General features: G+C 47.0%; 1 protein-coding gene across 1 annotated transcript; it reads right to left on the bottom strand.

Moving 5' to 3' along the window:
* Positions 1 to 10,206: 10,206 nt before the first annotated feature.
* HEY2 (hes related family bHLH transcription factor with YRPW motif 2) lies at positions 10,207 to 20,851 on the bottom strand. The gene is made up of 5 exons (XM_065632062.1): positions 20,696 to 20,851; positions 19,438 to 19,516; positions 19,248 to 19,331; positions 16,340 to 16,421; positions 10,207 to 11,316 (listed from the first exon to the last, which is right to left on the bottom strand). Exons 1-5 carry the CDS (start codon positions 20,776 to 20,778, stop codon positions 10,637 to 10,639), a joined length of 1,008 nt encoding a protein of 335 aa, XP_065488134.1. The 5' UTR covers positions 20,779 to 20,851; the 3' UTR covers positions 10,207 to 10,636.
* Positions 20,852 to 24,539: the final 3,688 nt, after the last annotated feature.

The raw sequence follows: 24,539 nt of genomic DNA, 5'->3' as shown, positions 1-24,539 counted from the left end.
CAAGGAGCCTCTGCTTGGTGACGCAGACGCCGCTGAGACACGCCACGAGGTGGCAGCCCGGTGCCGTGTCTGCCGCCACCCACCCGCGCCTCCCGTGGGCCCTGCTCAAGGGGTTTCGCTTAGTTCCATAGGTTAACATTGTGCCCATTTAATTCCTACGAACTATAAAGTAACGAAGGCTTTGTATTTGCTGATAAAGAAAACTTCCCGTACAGATGAGGCTGTTACTAAGCTGAATCATATGTGATGTGTTTCCTTGAGTCTCAGGCTGTGCTTGGAAGCTTCACGTCTTTTGAACAGCATTAAGGTAGCCTTTTAAAAAGAGAAGTTACAAAGGATTATCAGGAGCACAGCTTGGATTTTTCAACACCTCAGCCCATCTGTGGTGTTTATGTATTGATGATATACGCCAATACCAGGTGACTGTGAACTGTGTGGCCCGCAACATGTTCATCCCCCCAGCTGCTCAGGCAATGGCATCTCAGCTTTTAACTCATAGTTTTGAACTGCAGATCATGCAGAAAGTCTGTGCCAAGGCAATGGAGGGGACCCAGATCAGGATCCCAGGACATCGCGATCAGCTGGCTGGAGGGATAGGAAGGGTCTGGTTTCATTCCCTTCTTCACTCGCAAGGCTGGCAGACGATGGGAGGACTCAGTGCTATGACATCAGTGCTGTTGTCACCATGGTAGTCAAAGCATACAAACAAGGCAAAGTGTTTATTAAACTGCTGGAGTTAGAAGGAAAGGAAAGAAAAAAAAATAGATGCTTTCAGGCACACAATCCCTTCTCCAGACTTTTTTTTTTCCCTCTCTTTTTATGCTCCCCCAAGACTCTTTCTGTAGAATAGTGGTGTCTTAAAACATACCTGTAAATCTCTTCCTAGGTACAGATTTGATATGGAACACCTCCAGGACAGTCATTTCAAATCCTGCTAGGACTGTCCCTTCAGAACTACAGTTGAAAAATTTACTCTGAATCATGTTTTAAGATAAATTATTTTATCCAAACTGAGGCATTTTATTTTAGGTGATGGTAACAAAAGTCCAATTCAGATGTAATTACTACACACAGATCTAGATAATACAATCCAAGGACCATTTTCCAAAATGTCCTTTTACAGGAGCAATTGCCGTATCCCATTAAGAAGTGCTCTGATCATGAAATTATGAAAGCTCTGATCCTTTCAAATGCCTGAACTTTTTCACTTACACACTGAAAATCTGCTTTCTAGACCCCTTTTATTACTGCCTTGTGGCTACAGTCAGTTATTACCTTCTGCTTTTCCATGCTTTGTTTCCCATGTGTGCCTTTGATTAATCACATTTTAGTAAACTACATTGATGACATCATTATGCTGTGCGTAATCTCTGTCTTGCTAGCAGGACAACGGAGCTGGTAGGTGCCAGCTTCCCGCAAAAGCAGGGAAGTAATAACAGACCATAAACTGATATTACAACACATGCTGTGGCTGGTGGTGCTGCCCGCTGTGTGTAACAGGGAATAGCGGTGACCCCGGCGAGGCCCAGGCGGCTGCTGGAGCGTGGCCGCAGCAGGGGGCCTTCTGCAGCTCTGCCGCCGAGCGGCTGCGCGCTCCAACTGGCCCCACGTCCTTTGCAAGGGACTTTTTTGACATAAATGCCATGCATTCCATAAATGGCATAATCGGCACTGTGTAAGCTGTAGTTCTGCACAAGAGATCCAGCAAAATAAATGAAAAAAACAGGAATGATCTTCCTCTCTGTTCAGGTGAGAGACCACCTGTCTAATTCTATTGGGATGAATTTTTGCAGCATATAATCTTCAGTTTGTTCCTTCTCTACCCCAGGCTGGGTAGAAAGTCTCAGCTTTGGATTTGTTTGGGCAATGACCTTGGATCAATCGAAATGGAGCATCTTGCTGTAGGCTGCTGGGTGGTTTTCATCCCTCCAACCACACTACACTCACAGAATCACAGAATGTTAGGTATTGGAAGGGACCTCAAAAGATCATCTAGTTCAATCCCCCTGCCAGAGCAGGAACACCTAGGTGAGGTTACACAGGAAGGCGTCCAGGCGGGTTTTGAATGTCTCCAGAGAAGGAGACTCCACAGCCTCCCTGGGCAGCCTGTTCCAGTGTTCTGGCACCCTCACTGTGAAGAAGTTTCTTCATAAATGTAAATGGAACCTCCTGTGTTCCCATTGCCCATTGTCCTATCATTGGCTGTCACCGAGAAGAACCTGGCTCCATCCTCGTGATGCTCACCCTTTACATATTTATAAACATTAATGAGGTCACCCCTCAGTCTCCTCTTCTCCAAGCTAAAGAGACTGAGCTCTCTCAGCCTTTCACTCATCCCCCCTTAAGCAAGCAGGCTGAAGCATGTGAGACGAGTCTGAACTCCTGTCACTGTGGCTCCCCTGCCTGCTGCGAGGATCACAGGGAGTCCTTGTGTGCATGTGAAACATAGTTCTCAAGTGCTCACTTTTGGGATTCCCACCATGACCTCCCTAGGTCTGTGTTTGGTGACAAAGGAGTGACAGGAGCTGCTGGTGGCTTTGGCTGTGAATGAAGGTGATGCGCAACAGCTCGCTGTGATATTCCTACCACCACACTTCTTCAGAAACACAGAAGTTTGGAAAAGACTCCCGTCATCCCCCACCTGTCCGCTTTCCTGGTGACTGCTTGCTGTTGCTGGGCTGCTTGTAGTGGATAACTCATGGCAGCGTGAGATAAACACACTGCGGGCAGTGGGAGCAGGCAGCCATCTGCCTACGGGCAGGCAGGAGTCACCTCATCCCAAGCACAGCATGACAGCTCAGAACAGCAATACCCAGAAATAGTGTCCTCTGCTTATTCATTCCCATCACACTGGGGTACTTATAGGCACTTCAACACCTTTGAAAACCAGGTATCTTTAAATCTTTTGTACCTGCTGTCTGATATAGTTTGCTGGTCCTGCTTTAAGAGTAAAACAAAAAGAATGGTTAAAAGTAATCTAACAAATTCTGCTCCTCCTCTGGTCATACAATTTGAAGGGGATTTTTCTCCCATGTCATCCCTAATGCCATCAGAAAGTTGCCTGCCTCAGTAGCATCTGGGGTCCAGGACAGCTAGTATGTTATCTCAACCGAAAGCTTATGGTAAGGGCCAGAAACTCGATTTAAAGGTGCTCACAATATGATTATGAGTTTGGAGACAATATTTCCCCTAGAGTCTGAGGTCTAATTAGACAAGATCAAGGACAAGAAACTAAATAACTTGACAGGTGATCAGCCAAGTAGCAGAGGAATGAACAGTTGTATTTCTGAAATGTTTAAGCAATCAAAAGGAGCTTGTCACCTAAACATTTTTACAAATCAGACAAATGAGAATGCGTCCTCTAAAGTTTTGGTCCCGCAAGGGCTTAAAAGCATGAAAAACTTTATTTATGCAAATAGTCCCACTGAAGTGGAATAGTTCCCTCTGAGTATGTCTAATGTCCTTAGTCCCTCTGCAGGATGAGTCCTTAAGTGCATATTGTTTCTGAACTATCAGACTGATCTTGAAAAGCAACAGGAAGCCCTCCCTAAGCAGAAGAAATCATGCACATCAATGGTAGCTAAAAAATATCTCTCTAACATACCCAGCATTTCTTCCCTTAAAGGGTAATACACAGGAAAAAAAAGGGCACTGTTTCTCTTTTTTTGTCTCTGATTTCAATGAAAGACATACTCCACTGCAAAAGCTGGGCATATGGGCAAGGAGGTTTTATAGATTTATATTGAACTACTACTTCTCTATTATTTTGTTGGTGGCTACTGTTATTGGGCATCCTTGGGTTTTGACGGTCACATCAAAGGAGCTGCTCTGGCGTGAGAACCGGTCAAAGTGAGCCACATAATTCATGGATTTATTACTGAGGTCAGTTCCCATGATTGTCAGTGGGCAGCAGCCACTGCTGTGTTGTAATCCTCATTCTCTTGGTAAGGCACATACTGCCTTAAAAAGGTTTAATGACCCAATAGTGATTTACTAATGGGAATCTTTCTTGTGGGTTTAGGATGCCTTGAAGGAGGACAGGCTGGCACATGAAGGTCAATTTTCCGCAGTATCTAGAAACGTTTCTATTCATTTTGAGATTCCTGTTTGTAGAATTTTTATTGCTCCCTGCAATAATAAATTGAAGACACAAAATCGTCGTGGGTATTGGATCCATGATAACAGGGAGGGAAGGAAGCAGACACTGGTGATGGCATGTCACGACTGAAGACCTGAGGTAATTATCAAAAAACACACACTTTGGCCTTTGCGATGGACAAAAGGAAGAGTGAGAGAGACTGGGACAGCCTGATGAAACCACATTTTTTTGCTGTGACTGCAACCCGTTTGCCTTTCCTTTCTGTCGGAAGAGGAGGGAGGGGGCTGCCTGGTGGGACAGTTGCCCCAAAAGAATGCAGGGGAGGGAAATGGTGAGGAAGCGGCTTTGCCAGCCCGGAGGAGGGGAGTTGCCCCCGGTGCCTGAGGAGCCAGCAGGCCCTGCCGCCGCCCCCCCGCTTGCCACCCCGGTGCCTCCTCAGAAAAACAAACCCAAGAAAACCCAAACAAAATAAACTCCCTTCTCCTCCACCAAAATACATTTAGAAAGCAAAAGAGGGAGAGGGAGTGAGGAGAGGAACAATGTTATTTTATTTTAAGGGTTGTATATTAAACCCAAGTGTTGTGCTGGGAAGTGTCATTACAAACTATTTGGACTATTCACACACAACAGACCGCGTCTTGTTAGTCTAGTTGCAAAAGTGTACCTTAAATGCATAACATTTTGTTTCGAACTCCTTCTCCTAAAGAAAAATAAAATTACTTGTCTCTCTGATACATGAAACAAACAAACAAACAAACAAACCCAAACAACAGCATTCAGAGTTAAATCAAAACTAAGGGGGGAAAAAGTGTAAGCCTTTAAGTAATCATAATTTTGTCTCCTTAGGTTTTTTGATTGCCTTCTAGTCATTTACTAGATTTTCACCTACCACACAGTAATGCAGAATACTATCTATGGGCATTCTTTGCAGGTAAAACACTTTTCTTTACATCTTCCAGTAGGATGCTGTTCCCTGGAGTGATGTGTTCATTCCATAGAAGGAGGTCTTGCAGTGTAACAGAAATGAAGAGGTGGGCAGAGTTAGAAATTTCCGAACTGTTAGGTGATTGCAATCACAATCCCAGTGTTGCGTCCAGGTATTTTTTTGATCCGGAAAACTTTCCTTTGTAGAAGGGAAGAATGCTGAATATGGACTGTGTGGAAAGCAAAATTAAGTCCACACTTCAGAAGGACTTTCCTGTAGAATTAGTAGTACTGTTCAGGTAAACATCGTCTAAAACATTTAGCTTTTCTTTAATTCAGCTGTAGCTGTGAAAAAGGAGACTGCCTCTCCAGACCACAAAAGCAATTCAACCAGACACATTTGCTTTTATTTCCTATATTCATTTCCTTTTGCTTCTGATTTTTTTAATTTGTAGGGTACAACACTAAAACGTGTCCCAGCTTTGCACTGCCACCATGAATGCAGAAAAATATCCCTTTAAAAAACAATTATATTAACATAATCTTATAATCACTGCCACTGCTGCAGCCAGACCATTAAGAGAAATTCTAAAGTTACTGTTGAATGAGGTATTAACTGGTCTTAGTTTAACAAGATCAAGAGACGATAACAACACATTATCATCAAATTATTTTGATACTGTTCTCTTGTTTCTTCAGGTGAGAAGGAGGCTGATTTTTTGAAAAAAATAGATAATGTAAAAATATTATTAAGCTTCAAACCCTGTCTCTCCATGGATGATGCAAAATAGAGCAGGAGAAATTCAGTTGCCTGGCCATATGCATTTAGTGTGACTTAAGCAACCTTGAGTTTCCCCGGCATCTGTACAGGGCTGGCAGAGATGACAAAGGACACAAGGGAGACCTGCTCCTTCCAGAGTGATAGAGGAGCCCAGCGCAGGACATGGCAGATATTTAGGCAACTGAATGCCAACTAAGGAATCGTATTTACACATTAATAGCACTTTACAACTTCCAGTAGTAGCAATTACCAGAGGAAAACAAAACAAAACACCTCCCCCCCACCCCAACACCTCTTTTCAGATAATTATCTGTCAAAATTTTGTTTCATTTGTAAACCAGGAAAGCTTGGATTTACCCTCAAGTTGAGACCCCAGCATTTCTGGCACCTGCCTGCCGCTCTTCTGCTTATCATTTCTGGTCATAGTCAGATGTGTTACTGCAGTCATCCGTTTTGAGACCTTTACACATTACCTTCCAAAACACAAGTCTTTGCTGTGTAAAATGTTGAAGCAGAAGAACAGAGCACAAGCAAAAATTTCAGCATTGAGTAAAATTACACTCAGGTTCAGACAGTAGCCTCACACAAATAAGGTTGGGCACATGAAGCTTGCAAACAAAGCTGTACCAATTTCTTCATTTTTTCTTGAAGTTGGACAAAACTACCTGTGACTATTAAATCACTTAGGTCCTTGTTTGTGTGATCTCAGGCTGTTGGTGCCTATAGAAGCTGATGCCTAATGAGACTGGTACGTACAGAGCCAGTAACAGTCCACAATTCAATAGCATTTTCTGATGTAGTATCTTCTGATGAAAAGACACTTGAGACCTTTTTCTATTATGAAGAAGAAATTTGTCATTTACAATAGCCTGAAGAATTTGCCAATATCCGTGTCTCAGGCTTTGATAAATGCTCTTTACTTATGTCATGACACCCTGATTGAAGTACCATCTTTCAGAATATCTGCAAACAAACATTTTGAAGGCTCACACTAAGGAGGCAGTAGCATGAACTGGCACCTCCTGGCAGTTATTCAGGCAGATGTAGTCAAAGCCAGGATATGATTATTCTGCTTTGAATATATGCATTCAGCTCCAGGTTTTCTTCTGGGGCCACACCTAACCCTGGATTTCCTCCACTTGCAACCAGAGCAGGGGGAGGACAGGCAGCATTGCCTCTCAGTTGCCTGTCTCGTCTCTGGGGTTATCATCTCTGTGCTGTGTGACACAATTAGTCATGCAGCTACAGCAGCCTAAGTGCTTTTTATTTGCACTGCTGAGGGCTAGGGTTTCAAGCCTGTTAATGCTGACTGACAGAATTGGTTTTCAGTTTTTTCCTCTTAAGAAAAACATTCTAGGAAATTGCGTAACCTCCTTTGATACTCTTGATAACTGCAATTTAAGGGTGAAAACCCACCCACTGAAAAGTTGGACAAAGCCAACTGCTTACTGTTGAGCAAGCAGACTGATTTGCTTTCTTGTGTTATGTGCTGTGATCCAGTCCTAAATTATATAAATTAAAAATGTTCTTCTTCTTCCAGGTCCATTCATCATTGAATACAGAATAAAGATAGAAAAGGACCAACGTAAAGTTGTGCACGCACAGACACGAGTCCTACCTTTCAGACTTGGTTATACCAAGGAAACAGCTTTCGCTTGCTCTGTTTTAAAAATTGCATAGACTCTTTCAGCTCTGATCTGTTAGCACAGCTACAACCAAAGCCATCAGAAGCTATTACCCTCTGGTGTCTTTCCAAGAGCACACATAAAATCTGCTTCTTCACCATTAATTTCTCACTTGGAGATCTTCATCCACTGTCACAGACGTAACAGTCCCAACAGAGGCTCAGGACTAAACAGGCATGAAGGCTGAGGTCCTGCCTCATGTGCTGGTCCCTTCAGGTGATTCAGATTAAAACCAAAACGCAACAGAACAAGAAAAGAGAGGTGACATCAGCAACCCAGCATCCATGAATTTGGCCTGTTTCATGAAAGTGAAAATGGGATAAGCCCGGACACACAATCTGCACAAATCCATCCATGGTGTGTTGTTTCAGGATGCTAAAATAAATATGCTTTCACCTAATCTGTCTCTCAGAAATATTTTTTTCAAACTCCTTTTTTTGAGGATGAGGCAAAATGTTGCATTTGGGGTAAGAAAGGGTAATATTTCAGAGCACATCAATTAGATTGACACCCTTAGGTGGAACCAAATCAGTGGCTGCCCTTTTTCAATATGATACGATGCATGGGAGAGTTCCTGTCAGGCTCTTAGAGGGCAGGTTAATAGTTAACAGCTTAAAGTCAAGTATGTTTGCAACCTGCTCTTTTTCATGTAAATAAAGCTCACTTTTTATCTACTGGCCAGTTCACTAATCTCATCTTTATTCTTGAAACTGCTCATGTGGAAAGTGGTACCTGAACCAGGAGCTGCTAAACATGCCAGTACAGCATTTGTGTCCTGAATCAAAAAATGCCAAATTCTCCCCCAAACAACAAAACTTAAAAGAATATCAAGGATGATTTACAGTGCGGGGGTAGCAAGCCTTCTTCTCCCTCTTTTGTCCATTTTCTTCATGGGACGGCATGCTCTTCAGGCAAATCACAACCCCTTCTCACCTGGGTGCTGGAGACACGCTGATGCAGGCAGAGATGGCTTACACAGTTAACATTTGGGAGAAAGGGATGGTGGGGAGCGAGTCACTGAGCTGAGGCTGCATTTTGGCAATGAATGAAGTTTCCGTCTGGTTGAAGGGTGGTCACCTTGCTTCTGTGCCTCAGTCTTGTCACCTGGTATTTGGGCATAATAATCTTTTAGTATCTTTTGGACACATAAGACTTTGTGCTTATCCTTACGGACAGAGCTTTACACACTTTCTACAGACGGGCTTTGCAGATCTAAGGTGAAACAATAACAAACACTTGCCTCAGTGAGAACTGGTAAATTAGAAAACCAGAACTAGAGGGGAAAAAATACCCTCCCTCAATCTAGATATTTAATGATGTCATTGGGTTGAAATTTTCCCCTTCTAAACACAGGCCCTTAGTGATGATCTGAAGAAAAGTTGAATCTAGAAACCCCAACAATTCTGGGGGCTCTCTGGGATGGACGGATGGGTCTGTGTCATTAGGCAGAACCAGTTCACAAGCCTGAAAACCAGAGATGCTTTCCTGAGTGCTTTTTTTCTGCCTGTTTCAACACATGCTGTACAAGATGGACTTCTTGGCTGAGCAAGGGGAGCAGAATATGATGCAGCAGTCGACAGACTTGCTACCAGTGGCAGAAGCTAGCTTTGAGTCTATGAGTATTCCTCAAGAACAAACAAAAGCTGTAACAAATCATCCATAAAACGCAGTCAAAAAGGACTTCGTTTAATTAGTGATATGTAAAGACTTTTGCATAGAAAAGAGGTTAACAAAGTAATGCATAAAAGACCAACTAGGTACAGTATTTTTAAAACAAATATTTTAAAGTATATTTTGCATAATGTTTAACATTCTCAATGCTTATTGCTTTCTCCACACAGCAGAGAAATCAAGTGCATAATAATACATGCTGTGGTTTTTTTTTGTTGTTTTTGTTTTTTACATAAAATCTCTAGTTCTTGACTGGATGTATTAAAATACTTAGGTTATCTTAAGTCACTGTAATAAAAAATGAAAGCAAACCATTTTATGCAGCACTAGTGTTCTGGGTATTGACAAAATAATTTACTCACATCCTCTTTAATACATTCATTTTGGTTTGGAATCAAACCCACATTACAATGTTGGCATTTTAATAGCCAGTTTAAAAATGGTTCCTACCGTAACTTCATTCATACCCAGAGTGATTGTTCTCCCAGAAGTTGATAGGGAAAAGAAGAGTGATTTTGCACAGAATCGGCTAAAAGTAAATGTCCAAATACAGCTAAATAAGTTAATTTGAACTCTTACAACACTGAGTCTCTTGTATTGGCATGAATCAACTGTATCCAAGTGTGCACACTTTAAATAGGTGGTTACTTCTGGGTGCATGACAAATTCACTGTTTGTGCAGATACGAGCTAGCACCATATTTAAGCCATAAAAAAAGGGTGCCTCAAGGCTCACAGGCAGTGCTGAAACATTCATTAATCCCAGCACTGATAAGATAATTGCTTTTACCAATGCTATGCTACATGTCACAATTTGGCAAGTCTGTACAAAGAAAGTGAATGAAGGAAGCGAGAACTAGGCCTGTCAAATTTAACATTCTTCCTCGGCAATCTTTTGGCTAAAAATACCTCTCCCCTTCTGAAGATGAATCCAGGATTTCACCTCTCTCCCACACCATTTCCATACCTGTGCAATGTTATTTGTTTTAGCAGAACACACATATATTTATTTATTTATTTATTTATTATTTTTTTCAATGTCAGGCACTTATGAAACTCAAACTCTCTTTCTAGCCTGGGTAGACCGGGTAGGTGCAACCCCTCACCTCTCTGCCAAACGAGGATACATAGCTGGAGAATTATTAGTTCTAGTGTCTACCTATTTCCCAGGAAACCTCTACATGCCAATATGCTCATGCTGTTTCTGAAAGCCACTGCTGCTCCCTCAAGGTGCCTCCAGTGAAACCAACCGAGAAGCAGAAGAAGAAGGTGTCACCCCATGTCCTCTCCGACGCCTGAAACGAGGATATCTGGGCTATTCCTTGGTGGCCTTGCCAGCACCTCTCAGGCCCTTTGGGTGAAGATATTCCCTTGTTCGGGCTTAGCGGGAAGGACACGCCGAGTCCCTCAGGCTCGAGTGTGGCTGCGGGTGTGCTGAGGGAGAGGAGGGAGCCAAACCGGGAAGGGAGGGGGGTACTTAAAAGGCTCCAACTTCAGTCCCCCAGGGTCGGTAGGGTTTAGTGCTGCCCCCGCTGCCAGCCTGCTGGGGGCTGGCGGTGGCCGATACGGCCAAGGGAGGGGTGATGGCCGTCGCTGCAGCCACGGCAGCGGCGGCCGCGCTGGGGGGAAGCATGGGGAAGGCGCCGGTGAAGGAGAGGGGGAAGCTCTGGGCAGCGGCCGTAGCTGCCGCCGCTGCGGCGTGAACGGTAGCCGAGAGGGACAAGAGGGAGGTGGAGAGAGGGGGCACGCAGGGAGCGACGCTGCCAGCGGAGGGGACTCTGAGCGCGGCGTCGGTGTGGGCGAAGGTGGCCGTGAGCAGGGCAGAGCCGTGGGGCGGCACGTCCGAGGAGAGTCTGCACGGGGCGGCGTCGGAGGTGTGGAGTCCGTTCGGCTGCAGCAAAGCGGCCGGGAGGTGGTGAAAGGCGGCTGCCCAGTGGTGAGGGTGCAAGGGGTGGTGGTGGTGGGCCATGGAGGAGGTCATGGCAGCAGCTTCCCTCTGGGAGGCACAGGTGCTCAGGTGGGAGACGAGTCTAACGCGCAGGGGGTCGGACGTGTCAAGACCTTCCACCGAAGTCAGGTACCTTGCGACTTCTGTCAAGCACTCCCGGAAGCCAATGCTCATGAAATCCATGGCCAGAGAATGAGCGTCAAAATAACCTGCAAGGGGATGGCAAAAGATGCGTTGAATGTCAAGCCGGCTTCCCAGCCGACGCTGGGTGGCGCGGCTAACCCAGCCCTTGCTCAGCCGCCGTGTTTCCCATTTATGGGTTAAGATTTGCAACACGAAAAGTTTGTTCTCTGATCTGTAAATTATTCGCGTGACCATCCCTGTAATGCAATAGGCTTCAGTTGTTTTTGCAGACAATATACAAATGAAAAGAATTAAGTCCGTAAGTACTCGTGATACTTAAAAAGATATACGATGCCTTTCCTGAAATTCCTCAGCAAGCTGGTGCAGCGCAGTATTGACCCTGCACGTGTGCGTGAACCAGACATTTATCCACAAAAAGAGACAGTCTGGAGCTCAGAGAGCTTGCATGTGCTACCCTTCCTTTCCTTCCCTACACTGGCATTCATAGTAATGCTCTCAAACTACTTCTCGACATTGTGAGATAGTTGTCGCAACTGTTGCTGGGGTCCCATCTACTTCACAGAGTCATTAAGACAATATGACATACGGTGTTATTTAACTACAAACTAAAAACATCTTGTCATGACTCTGCACACACATAGTAAAAAGCTTTACTGGGAAAACGTTTTATGTAATGCCATCGCTAATGTGGAGATGGAAGACTGACAGTCATATGGCCCATGAGGTATTTCAACAAACAGCAACTGGAGCTCCACAGGCTTGAGACAAAAAAGCATTTGAAAAAAAGATGTCTTATTAAATGCACATGAAAAGATATTCCCTTTCTAAAAGGGTCTAGCATCAAATCTAGTGCTTGAGTTGCAGCTTGCCAACTACAAAAGCCTATTCCAGTTTTCTGAATTTTAACTGTTTTAGTTTAAAAGTAGTTTCCTTGGGTGAATAATGTCTTTTCCACTCCCATGCTAGTGTTGTGTTTTTTCCTCTTGCTTTCAGTGAAAAATTTTAGGTATGTGTGACTATGGTGTGTGTTAGTATATAAAGATCAAGTGTCCTTATTATGGAGGAACGAGGCAGCAATACCTGCATCAGGCCTTGCACTCTCTGGTGTGAAATCATCTAAGTCTTTCTGAAAAATGCTAACACCTTAGACAGTTGTTTTCACTTTTATCAACTTTCAAGCAAGAAAAGAGCCTTTCTGTCATTACATGCCCACATTATAGAATTAACTCAGGCACATTTATGGATATTGCCTTAAATCCCCTGCCTGCTATATACCCCTTCTTGCCAGATTTCAACAGCAATTTTGGTACAGGCTGCCTTGCCCATCTGAGGCTATACAAAACCTGAGGGGAACGCTGGCTCAGCCCACAGATTGCTGAGCACGAGGGGTTGAGGACTCGACTCAGCTCGCGCTGACTCCTCGCAGCTTTTTTCCTGCCAGGTCCACTGTGACCAAGGGATCTGAGGTACCGCCAGGGTTTGAGTCACCTCCCGAGAAGCAAACGCCAGGCAGGCCGGTGGTGGGGAGCAGGCAGGGTACCTGCTGGGGTGCCAGCCGGCCTGGCATGGAGACTGCCTCCGCACCACGGGCTCCAGGACCTCCGGCAGTTTCGGAGGGGCTGACGCACAGCCAAAGCCGCCTCCTGGCTCTGGCCACCAGTCAGCCAGCCTGGGAGTCCTGAGAACGTCGGCTCAAGCCAGGGCTTCCCAGCCTCCCTCCCTGCCGACCGGAGGAGATGTGGGGGATGTGGTTGTCACCAGTTCCCCTGAGTCTGAGCCGCTGGCTCTGTGACGAGACGTCTCAAAGCCCTGGTGATCCTGGCTCCCTCTCAGTCTCCTATGGTGGCCGAGACATAAAAACAGAGGGGAGATGAGAGCTGGGACTCCCAGGCTCCATTATGTTTTGATTTTGATGGTTATCTTTTCCAGGTTTCCCCTTTGCCGGCTTCCCCTTTCTGAGAGAGACTTAAGAATGTTGTTTCTTGTTTCTTTCCAAAACCCAATAACATCCTCCTCCATTACCACCCACACGCGCATATGCCAGCGTTTTGTAGTGAATGGGAAGCCTCGGTGTTACTTCAGCTGTTCTGGTAACCCACCTGCTCTGCACACAGGACATCGGCTAACTTATTTGAGCTATATTAACCCATGGTGCTGACCCAGGTGTCAGTCACCCAAGCTAAATTTGCAGTGAAGCTGCAATAAAACCGCACCGAGGCCTCAGCAAGCGACTCGCTGTTGACGAATCACTCCTCCTCCGTGCTTGCTTGCACGGTCAGCAAAAAGCCCTGGCCCTGGGCCAAAATAATAACAACTCGACGTGAACGGGAGACCATTGCCTACACCTGCATCAGGGCGATGGAAACAGGAAGCCCACCCAGGACCTCAGAAGCAGCAGCCTGCCTGCCCAGGCAGCTCTAAAAGGCAGAGAAAGGACAGGAGTCACATCGGATTGTCTTCCTCCGTGCCCACCTCGGGCTCAGCACGCTGAGCAGCAGCTGACTCCACCCCAGCTTTCCTAGCCCCGGGCTTTTCCCATCGTGGGTGTCCTGTCTTTCTCTGTGAGGAGGAAAAGGATGAGCTCTCCCCGGCCCTCAATGGAGGGGGCATAAGGGTATCAGGACCCATTTCTCCCTACTGCAGTAGTAGCTTTTGTCTGTAGTATAAATGATGAAACTATTTTTTTTTCTGATCCAAAAAAATTTCTGGCTCAGAAGATGAGTTACAAAGTGGGAATAACTACATTTGCAAGTAAAACAAACATCTGCCTTAAAAATACCCTAAGAAATTATATTTAAAGCTGTTACTTAGGCTGCAAAGTAAAACATTAAGCAAGCAGGAAATGCAGGCTTAAACTTTGCCCGGTACTAACTCACAAACCTCTTAAAGTTTCTTAATCCATGCACTGAGATTACTCTTATCTCTGGGTCAGAAGGAGAAGATAAAAGTCATAGTATTTGTGAAGCGATCGTGTATTATACTGATGTTCCACCCGCTACAGACCACAAGTAGCAAACAGGGCTGCGTATGCGGTGAAGGCGGCTGCGGTTGTGCACCCGGCGGCAATGGGCTCAGGCAGGTGTAAGCCAGCATCGCCTCTGCCCGCACCCTGATGCTTCATCCTTCCCCACGCTGCCCTCCAGCAGCCACAGGCACACTGGTGTCAGCTGGGGCAAGGAGAGGCACAGCAGCATTCATGGACCGAAGAAGAGACCGCAGGACCTGGAACTGCTGACAAAATCCAGCTTGTCCAGCTGCAGCCGGAGGCCAGGGCTCTGCCGACACCTCTCTCTGCCCAGGCACTTCATCTCTTGCCTCACTACCTAAGCCACCTGACCTGACCCAGTTATAAAATAATCCCCCACATACTTTTTTTGGGCGGGGAGGCGGGGGAAGGAGGGTTCCTGTTAAATTAGGCCGCCCATCGGTTTGACCTCTTGGCCCTCCCGCTGTCGGTGCAGACATCGGAGGGGTGGAAGCTGCTGCAGCTTTTAAGAGCAACGATGTGCAGCGTGAAGCAGGGGTCAGGCTGGGATAGCCAAGCTGCACGTCACACAGGGAGGATGAAGCGAAACAACCGTGGGTTCTCTCAGCAGCCAAGCGTCAATCACCCCGTGCACCGAGTGAGACAGAGCTTGTGGAAAGCCAGCACGCAACCCCGCAATTAAAGACGGCACCGTCATGCACATGCACAGAGGATCTGAATTCAAATTGCACAAGTGTGATCAATGCTGGTGTTTCGTAACTTTCAAGAGTATAGCTTTACCGGTTAAACAGTGCTTCTTAAATGAACATTTTTAGATATAAAAATTAACATTTTCTTATTTAATTTTTCACATTCCGAGGAATCAAGACCTGTGTCTGTTGTATGAATGGCAATAAAATCCTTTCCACCTTTTATAGAAGCTACCCATACGTTTTAAGCTTAAAAGGACTCCTAGCAAAAGTCTCTTAACACCTAGAAAATACGTATGTCAGCTCGGTGTTTAATTTTCACAAATAACAGAACACCAGTCTTCGACAATGCTTCTCTACAACCATCTGTTGTTAAGCATGCACTGCTTATAAGTTGAGTTCTGTAATCACTGCAAGGTACGGAGAGGATAAGTAATGTAATCATGAGCTAAAAACTTTCGAGTTTAATCAAAAAAAGGAAGAGAGCAAGCAGCAGCTGCCTCCTCTCTAGCCTTTACTTATCTGGCAGAATGGGTCAATGAAAAATTGTCTGGTTTCCATCTCCCAATTAGAACCATAATCACAGCCAATGGCACAGGACATAGGACTGTGCCTACAAGAGACCAGCAAGTTTTTCACTCCAAATAAGTTCCAAAACCTACACAGAGCACCTTGTGGGTGGCTGAAATCATTTGGCCTCCAGCCTCGGGACTGTCAGCTTGCACAAGCGAGGTACGCTTGAGTCCCGGCAGCCGGCTGATCTAATGGGTCAGCCAGGACAGCCCCTGCGTCATGCCAGCACCCACTGACAGGGAGCTACCCAGACATCTGACACACAAATATAGCAAATAAATAATGAGTGCAAGAGTTCTGCTAGCCGTCTGCCTGTCTGCTTTATCAAATACCTGCAGCTTCATACAACTAGACTGGGTTTTGTCCTGGTGAATGAGATGGTATAACCTGGCATTTAAAAGTCTTCCCAGAACAAAGAAAATACATGAACAATAATGAAAGTTCCTCTCCATCCACTTCCTTCAGTATAGCTGCTGGATAGTGAGGTTTAGCATCGGTTTTGGGCTACACAATTGTTGCCACAAACCTCATGTTTATGTTTGGTGTTTGTGTATTTATTTTGTCTCCCTGTGCAGATTTCAGTGCTCTTTGGAAACCCCAAACAAATCTCTGACTGGGCTGCCTGTGAATGAAGCCTTTACTCCCACAGTGTTATGAAAGCAAACACGAGCCCAGGGTCAAGTGCTTCTTTTGTCCCAGTAGTTCTTTCCCACGAGTTCAATCCCGCCATTAGCATTGATTTCCACTCCTTTAATCTGGAAACGCCTATCACAGCTCCTCAAAGCACTTTTTTTGCTGAGAATTCCCCAAATATTAAAAAAGAAAATGTCGGCTCCTTACCTTTACCTCCTGTCGCCTGGAGCATCTTCAGATGATCCACTGTCATTTGCAGTATTTCCGCTTTTTCTAATTTGGCAGATCCCTTTGAGATAAGAGATTCATATAAAGAAAGGCTTACGAGTACTAGAAACTTTAATTTGATATGCTTTCCACCGAGCTCAGCCTTATGGTTTCAATTTCCCCTATCATTAGGACATTCTCAGCTTAATTCTTTTGTGAGCATCTGCCTCCCAGACTTTGTCTAAGGACTAACGCTGTCTCCTCCCTAGCAGTACAAGCAGCAGAAGCACAATTTCGCCTTATTGAGGCTATAGCTCAGTGTAGCTCTGGCCTTGAAGATAGGGTAGAGATGACATCTTCATGAAATGAGAGAAACACGTAACTTTCTGGACTTTCTTTGTAACAACAAACACAAGTGGAGAGCTGGCAGGACAGGTCTGCACGGTGATCGATGAAGACCATGATACAATATATTTTTCTGTTGTTACCAGTAGGTGTCCCTGTGGACACACACACAGACGTACCCCTCTTTCTTAATCGCCTATTAATTTTCGACATGTCATTTGGCTGCTAAATATTCTATCCTCATTCTCAACTGAAAAAACAATTGCACAGTCCACACTATTTTAAGTTAGCAAGAGGCCTAATCTGCAGGGACATGAAGCTAAACAGTGCGAAAAAATAAGAGCTTAGCTCCTCTGTCAGCAAAAACCTTTTCTGTTACTGAGGGTGGCTCACAGAACCATGAAAAAAGTGCCAGAAAAGTATAAAATACAACTCAAAATGTAGTATAAACATATTAGTCTATAAATAAAGCTATTTTGCATGGTAGCATTCCCTTCAATATCTAGAGCATACCCAGATGACTGAGTTTACTACGCAAATGTTATTCCAGTGCAAGAGATCATCCCTTGGCATCAGTTAAAACCAGGGCTGCACAAGCTTTAGCCACGGGCAGACTGCACCCTGCAAGCCAAATTTTTCTCTTAGTTATCACTGAGGCCACCTCACTGTCATCAACTGTCCTGCAGCCTCAGCTGGCTTTGCCCAGGTTGCACGTGTGTAAGGTAAGGCTTGCACCTTCCTCCTCTGCCAGCGCTAATCTCTGCGAGGGGCTCTGGAGAGCAGAGCTGTGATTTCGGGAGGGAAGGAAGCGGAAGTGAAACTAAACCTCCAGCTTGGGAACTTCAGTGAGCTGAATGTCAAGGAGCTGGAAAAGGACTGCTGACTACCCTTGGCATATTGAAGAAAAATGGTGGGGCTTTCTGAACAAAATACAGCGTGCGCTCATATTTTTGCCAAAACTTTTTTTTTTTCCCAATCTGCTTATTGCTTTCGGTACTTTCCTTGTACAAACGTTGGTGTGCCTGTTAATTTTGGGTCAGAATTCCACATTTTACATGCGGCTACATCCTGTACTTTTCTCAGACTTCATCTTTTCCATAGACACAGTACAAGCCATCTCAGTGAGAGTGACTAATAGCTAAAAACTGCATGGCGCTTGGTAATTTCCAAAGGCTGTGTAGGACTTATTTTATAATGTTTGTGGTTTTCAAGAAGTAAACAATAAAATGGGACAAACAACTGTTGTCTCTTGCCCCTGTTTATCTAGCTGAAAACATCTCTGTCGCTCCATTTTGTCAGAACCTATGCAAGGGCACAGTTACAACTACTAGTTTTTAAAAGTGTGTTGCAGGTGACACAAATGATGCTCTCACCATGATGACAATATTTAAAATTTATTTTTAACTTTAATTCAGATCAGGGATGTAACAGGCCTAATATGGTGCAGTGCTTGCCACGCAGTTACCACAGACATTCAGCACCTCACAATCCTGCTCTCAAATTTTACTTTTTGTTTTTTATTTTACTACTACAAGCAAGTCAGGTTCTTTATTCTTAGTTGGTTCCTTTTTGTTGAAATACAGTGTCAATTGCACATATCCATAGATCTTCAGATACCTCCAGTAAAAGAAACAAACTGCCTGTTCTTGTTTCAGGAAACTGGATTGATTAATTTGTAACTGAAATTATAGCTTAAAAAATAAAGGTTTCTTAAAACAGAGGCAAAGGAGATTATACCTAAAGATTTAGACAGAAGATCTTCAGATACCTCCAGTAAAAGAAGAATAAGGCTAAATACCAAATCAAAGCCCGAAAAATAAAAAACAAGATACGAAAATGAAAATAAATAGTTTAATTTGAATGTCATAAACAGAATGCCCTTCTTACAGCACAGATTGTATTCTAAACTTTTGGTCTGTAATCTCATGATCAAGGAGCTGAACCCAAAGTTCACTGAAGTTAGCTGGATGCTTCCAGCCTTCCTGTTCTCACTGAAAGTCTTTGAAAACACTGTTGACTTCACTAGCTGACAAGACATGGGCCTATTCCTTCTCCTAATGCACTGGTTCTAAAAAGTAATTTTAAAATGTGAATAATACAAACTGCCTGTTCTTGTTTCAGGAAACTGGATTGATTAATTTGTAACTGAAATTATATTTTAAAAAATAAAGGTTTCTTAAAACAGAGGCAAAGGAGATTATACATAAAGATTTAGACAGAAGGCTAACTGACACAGGTTTGGGGGAGTTGTGTTGGGCTTTTTTTTTTTTAAATATGGAGTAAAGCGCATTTTTAACAAAACCACTACTGGAATTCATCGAAAGAACAGAGGCAACATGAACACTATTACCCTTAAGGGAAAAACAAGCCAAAGAATGGAAATGTTTTTCAGCCTTATAATGAATTATGTTTCTAATAGTTGTGCCACAACAAAGCATTTTATTGAAATGCCTGCTTTGTGCCAGATCAGGACTCGTACAATATTATTTTAATGAGTTTTACAAGAGAACTAACATTGCCAGATGAGATACAGAATTAGAAAAAAAAAAAAAAAAGGGCTTACTTGTTTTTCAAAAGCAGTTGGCACAAGCCGCCTCAGCTCTGATAAACTGTTATTTATACGATCACGGCGCCTTTTCTCTATAATCTATTCCCAAAAAACAAAACACATTAAGTTTATAAAAAATGTTGAAGGGCAAAATCACAGCACACATGCAAATTGTCACACAAGAAAAGAATTAAAGGCAACGTACCCCTCTTCTTTTCTTTCTCGCCATAATCTGAGATGTTGTTGTTGGGGAATTTGATCGAATGACAGAACTATTACTTTGCCTGTGAAAAAATAAAAGTATGTCAGGTGTTGCACAACTTGACACTGCTCTTTGAAGACACCTTAGGTCACCATATTAAGTATGCATAGTCCCTCTCACACAGTTTTCAATGCTCAGATGTGCTTTGCACTGCACAGTATTTTAAGAGAGCGAGAGACATTTTTGATTGCAACAGCGTATATTTTGAATTGACAGACACTCTTCTGGAAATAAAGTCCCTTTCTGGAGACAGTTCACTGTCCAGCTCAGCAGATTTAATTTTCATTGCATATAAAGCGCTGGCTACCAAATACAGGCTGAAGAACTGAGTCCAAAACCACATGAACCATCTATACATGCTAGCAGCAGTGCTAAGTACATGTATCCGATGCCACCATCTCTGCCTGGCCTGCTAGGTTTTGACATTCCTGACCATAGTTGCAGGAGTCAATAGATGCTCCAGTACAAATCCAGTTCCCCAGCTCGGGTTTGCTGCATTGTCCTGCGTCAGGAACAGAATTCAAAATCCACTTTTAAAACTACACTACCTGCGAGGATTAAAAGGCTTTTATTTCATTATGAAAAAAAAAGAGAAAAAATCTAGTAGCTTCTGATACTCATTTAGCTGCTAATGCGGACAAGACAGGGCTCTGGTACTTGTGCCTCTACATTAGCAAGACCAGCTTTGAAGACCAGTGCCATCCCCGCCGAGCTCTCAGGCTGGAGCTTCTTCAGCAACCACCACAGCTCACCCCCGGCTCTCACACAAGGTTTGCTGAAGTTACCATTCAACTACTGTGGATCCCTGCTTACTTTCCACAGCTCATTTCCCACTGGAGCCGATTCCCTTGGGGTGTTCGGCCTGCTCAGGAGCTATTTTGGAAAAGATCTGATTGAAAAATGGCAAATTAAGCGGAGCTAATGAACTGCAGCCTGGAAGCTCACAAGCTACTTGTGTGCTCCGCGCAATTTCCAGGCCCGCGCAGCGAGCCCGCGGGGCAAATCCTTGGAGGCCTATCAACAAGTTGTAAGTTAAGCTGGAGAAGGACAAAACCTCACCCTGCTTCGCATTCGGGGGCCGCCATCCCCCGACGGGGCGGCCGGACTCCCCACTCGCTCTGCCCCATCCCGGGACGCATCCTGACTCCAGCCGCCGCCCGCGGAGATGGCAGCCCCGGGGGGGCAGGGGTGTCCCACTTACCCCGAGTAGTTGTTCTCGCTCCCCACGTCTATAGTCTCGTCCATGTCGCTGTCTGAGGTAGTTTCCTCGCAAGGTCGCTTCATCGTGGGCACAGGACGATGAGGGGCAGAGATAAATAAATCCGGGGGGGCTCCGGCACGGCACGGCACGGCACGCCTCGGCTCCGCACGGCCAGCAGAGCAAACCCTCTCTGAGGCGCTTTCCCACGCCGCGGCACAGCCTCAAGCCCGACGGCCCGCCCCCGGCAAGGCCCGCCCCGCCGGGGGGAACGGTGAGGGGGGGCCGCCCACCGCGGAGGCGCGGAGCGGCGCGGAGGAGCGGGCGGCCGCCCCGCGGGGGAGCCCGACCACCCTCGGCCCCCGGCAGGCAGGGAGCGGAGCGGGACAGATGCCTCCGACAAAGGGGGTGAGGGGGACGCGGGGCTCCGAGGCAGCCCCGTGGCTCGTCCTCCGAGGGGAAGAAGCGGGATCTGGCTCCCAGCCCTCCCATGCCGCCGGAGGCGGCGTCGGAGGGGCGGCCCCGCTATCTCACCCCGCATTTGTGGGGGGTCTTGCAGCCCCTAGCCCGTAAGCCCCGAGCCGGATCAGCTCCCCCGCCCCGTCCTGCAAAGCCCCGGGCGGTGCTGGACAGTCCTGGCCGCCGCTCATGGATGCCGTCTTGTAGGGCACAGGAGCGGGGGTCTGGGGATTGTGTACGTCCCGGGAAGGGTATAAATCCCGGCCCCGCCGGGCGAGCGGCCCTCCCTGCCCGTGGAGCTCCCACGGGCGTGCCGAGGGGTAGCGGGCACTTGCAGGGACGGGAGCCAAGCGCGGCGATAATCCCGGCTGGAAAGGACTTGGAGGAAGCTTAGCGGCGCGGTTACCAGAAGATCTGTAGCAGGCGGGTTTTATTTTGCTTTTGTTTGGGATTCCCACCCCACTCCCCCCCCGCCCCGTTTGTTTTGTGCTTTTAAATTCTGAATTCCTGACAAAATAAATTTCGGAGAGGTATGTTCTCCGCTGAAATTTGATCTTTCACCTTCGATGACTGTCCCCGTTTGCCTATCCCCGCTCCGCCCGCTTTGCCACCTTCCTGGGAACATTTTTCTCCCTGGCCTCGCTGCCGGGACGCTGGCCGAGAGGGGCCGGCGGCAGTCGGCGCGGTGCGACGCCGGCACCGCCGTGTTATCCTGACCTTCGGGGGACAGACGGAGCCCCAGGTCGCTCAGCAGCCCGGAGGACTTGCAGCCGGGTGATCAGGCAGGGCGGTGTTGGGGCTGCCCCCGCCGAGCGGTACCGACCAGCCCCATCGCCGCCCTGCCTCACCGGCCGGGGCCGCTTCTGCCCGCGGGCGGAGTTTGCCCCGACTGCCTTATATTTAGCAGCCGATGGTGCCAACGACTCAGTTTTCCACTCGGTTAAATCCTGCTAAAGGTACAGGTGGTTTGGTTTGTTTGCGAATGTGCGTGCGAGAAAGGGCCGTGGCGAAAGAGAAACCGGCTCCATCTCTTTTTTTCCGCTAGTGCCTTCCATCTATGCAAGTACGTTTGATGGCACGTCGGGTGTTTGCTCTTTCATGGTGATGTTGCTACTATGTAAAGGAACGGCGGGATTTCACGCCTCGTTGCCCTAGCGGGACATCCTTTTCATGCCTCTGTTTGCAGAGTTACTAAAAGCTCCGCGGCTGCTTCGACAAAACAGAAGCGAGCGCCCGCGGGAAAGGCAAAGACAGCTCCGGGGGCTTGGGACGCGTTCCCCACAGTGGTCCCTTTGATGGCATCTGACTTAAAAAACAAAACAAAAAAAACCCCAAACAACACAACACCCCCCCCTCCCCAAAACAAAACCCCAAAACCCAAACAAACACAAACCAAAACCAAACAAACAAAAGTATCCGGACCTTTCGGAAGAAGTGGAATAGCAGGAGCAGCCTGCGGCGCCCGACTTCAATTCGAAGTACAAGCGCTTTAGAAATCTGGGAGCGGATACAGCGGTTTTACTGCTCGGCGTAGGGTTTTCTAGGTTAAAAAAAATTTAAAAGACTTCCATTCGTTGTCTGTGGTGTAAGGACACCGGGGGACCTTCGAGGGCCGGGCCCGCTCCTGCCGCCTGGGACTCTTGGGCCGGGGCGCCTCGGGAGCGGCCGGGAAACGATGCCCCGCCGGGAAGTCGCCTTTCAGATGGGGGGGCGAGATGGGGCAGGTCTGAGTTAAAGTCCATGTTACCTCGCCTGGGCTGCAGCTGCTCTAGATGCGCCTGCAAACGCTTCTGAAACGGGGCAACAGGCTCGAGGTTGAGTTTTTGAATCGCCGCCTAAATACGTTAAGCACGCGGGGATATGCGTGTTTCCGAACTGTCTCGGGGTTTTGCACAGAAATCTTTAATGTCACGCGTCGGTGCCGCTGGATTTCTAATTTCTGCTCACTCTGGAAACAGTTCCTGCTGCCACACGGTATTTTTTTTCGCCTGGAGCACAAGTCTTCAGTGCTTTCCTCCTACAGAAACTTGAGCTATCCCATGTTTGCCGCCCCGAGTAGGGCTTATGTCAGCGTTGTTTGTCGTGGAACCGGCTACTATCTCCTGGCAGCCTTGCTGAAGTCCGTCCTTCGGGAAGCTCCTAGCCTTAGCAGGCAATTACTATTTCCAGTTTACCCACATTTTTTTCTAATATTTTATTATTTTATTTTATGTCTACCTGCTCGTCTGGGGAGGAATTTTGGGCTTTTCCGGGCCACAGCTAGGAAGGCAGGCCCTTGCACCCCCGCCAGTTCCCGGCCTCGCCGCCACGGCAGGTGCGCTGCGGCGGGTGGGGGCTCCGTGAGGGCTCTACGGCCCCCGCGGGCAGGGCCAGCACCACCACCCACGGGCCGGGCAGGGGCCGTGACGGGCCCTCCGCGCCCGGAGAAATGCCGTCGCGGGACCAAGCCTCTTGTTTTGCTTAGGTCCCCGATGGAATGCTCTGTTACTCGCATGTCTCTTTCTCCAGTGGCCCCATAAAGTGTGGCTGCTCGGAGCATTTGCTGTAGAGGGATTACCCGCTCTGCTAGCAACAAGCAGTGTTGACAGGCACCCGTCTGAAGCTCAGAGAAATGCATCTTTCTCCGCTGTCTCCAAAGGGAAAAAGCCGGACAGACCCGCCGCGCCCCGTCGGCGCTGCCTGGTTCCCACCTGGCAGCCCCCGAGCCCCGGGGCAGCCCCCGCCCTGGCCCACGGCCGGCGGGGACAGAGCCGGACGGAGACCCTTTCTCCCGGAGCTCCCCGAACCGCTTTTCCCACGGGAGGGGCAGCCCCCGGCCGGCGGGCGGCGGCTCCGCCGGAGGCTCCCGGCCCGGAGACACCCTGTCCCGCCGCCGCGACCGGCGCGGGGCGGCGGGCAGGCGGCTCCCTCTCCTTTCCTACATCCTGGGTGTTGTGTTGTGTTTTGTTTTGTTTTGTTTTGTTTTGTTTTCCCTCTTGAAAAGCGTGCTGCGAGTAAAAGCTCGGTGTGGCTTCGGGGCCTGGAGGTGGCGGTGGGACGTGCCGGTGTGGGTCACACGGGGCCAAACTCGGGGCCGGTGGGGCTGGTGCCCCCCGCGAGTGGCTGAACGGTGGGTGTGTTTCGAGAGTTGGCTTGCGAAATAAGGAAGCAGCACATTTCTCGGTGTGTATGCAGAGCTGGCTCCCGTAGGGAAGCGACGTTCTTCTGCACCCCCACCTCTCCCCGTCCCCGAAAATGAATCGGACATTTCCCCGAGATTTCAGGATTGCCCCTTTTACATAGCTGTGAGATGTTTAAGATTAATTAGTTATGAGTTTTAAAAAACGTTTTAAAATTGACGTTGGCCTCCTGAAGGAGCTGTAGTTTTAGTCAGCAGCTCTCTTCAAGT

This window comes from Caloenas nicobarica, chromosome 3, assembly GCF_036013445.1.
Source record: "Caloenas nicobarica isolate bCalNic1 chromosome 3, bCalNic1.hap1, whole genome shotgun sequence".
Classification (NCBI taxonomy): Eukaryota; Metazoa; Chordata; class Aves; order Columbiformes; family Columbidae; genus Caloenas; species Caloenas nicobarica.
Note: the sequence above shows the minus strand (reverse complement) of the source record. Positions and strands in the feature narration are given on the sequence as shown.

Coding starts and splice junctions, on each gene's coding strand:
- HEY2 (XM_065632062.1), bottom strand. CDS start 20,778: ATGAAGCGACCTTGCGAGGAAACTACCTCAGACAGCGACATGGACGAG. Junction 16,422..19,247: donor CAACTGCTTTTGAAAAACAA/GTAAGCCCTTTT, acceptor CTTATCTCAAAG/GGATCTGCCAAATTAGAAAA. Junction 11,317..16,339: donor CCAGGCGACAGGAGGTAAAG/GTAAGGAGCCGA, acceptor ATCCCCTTGCAG/GTTATTTTGACGCTCATTCT.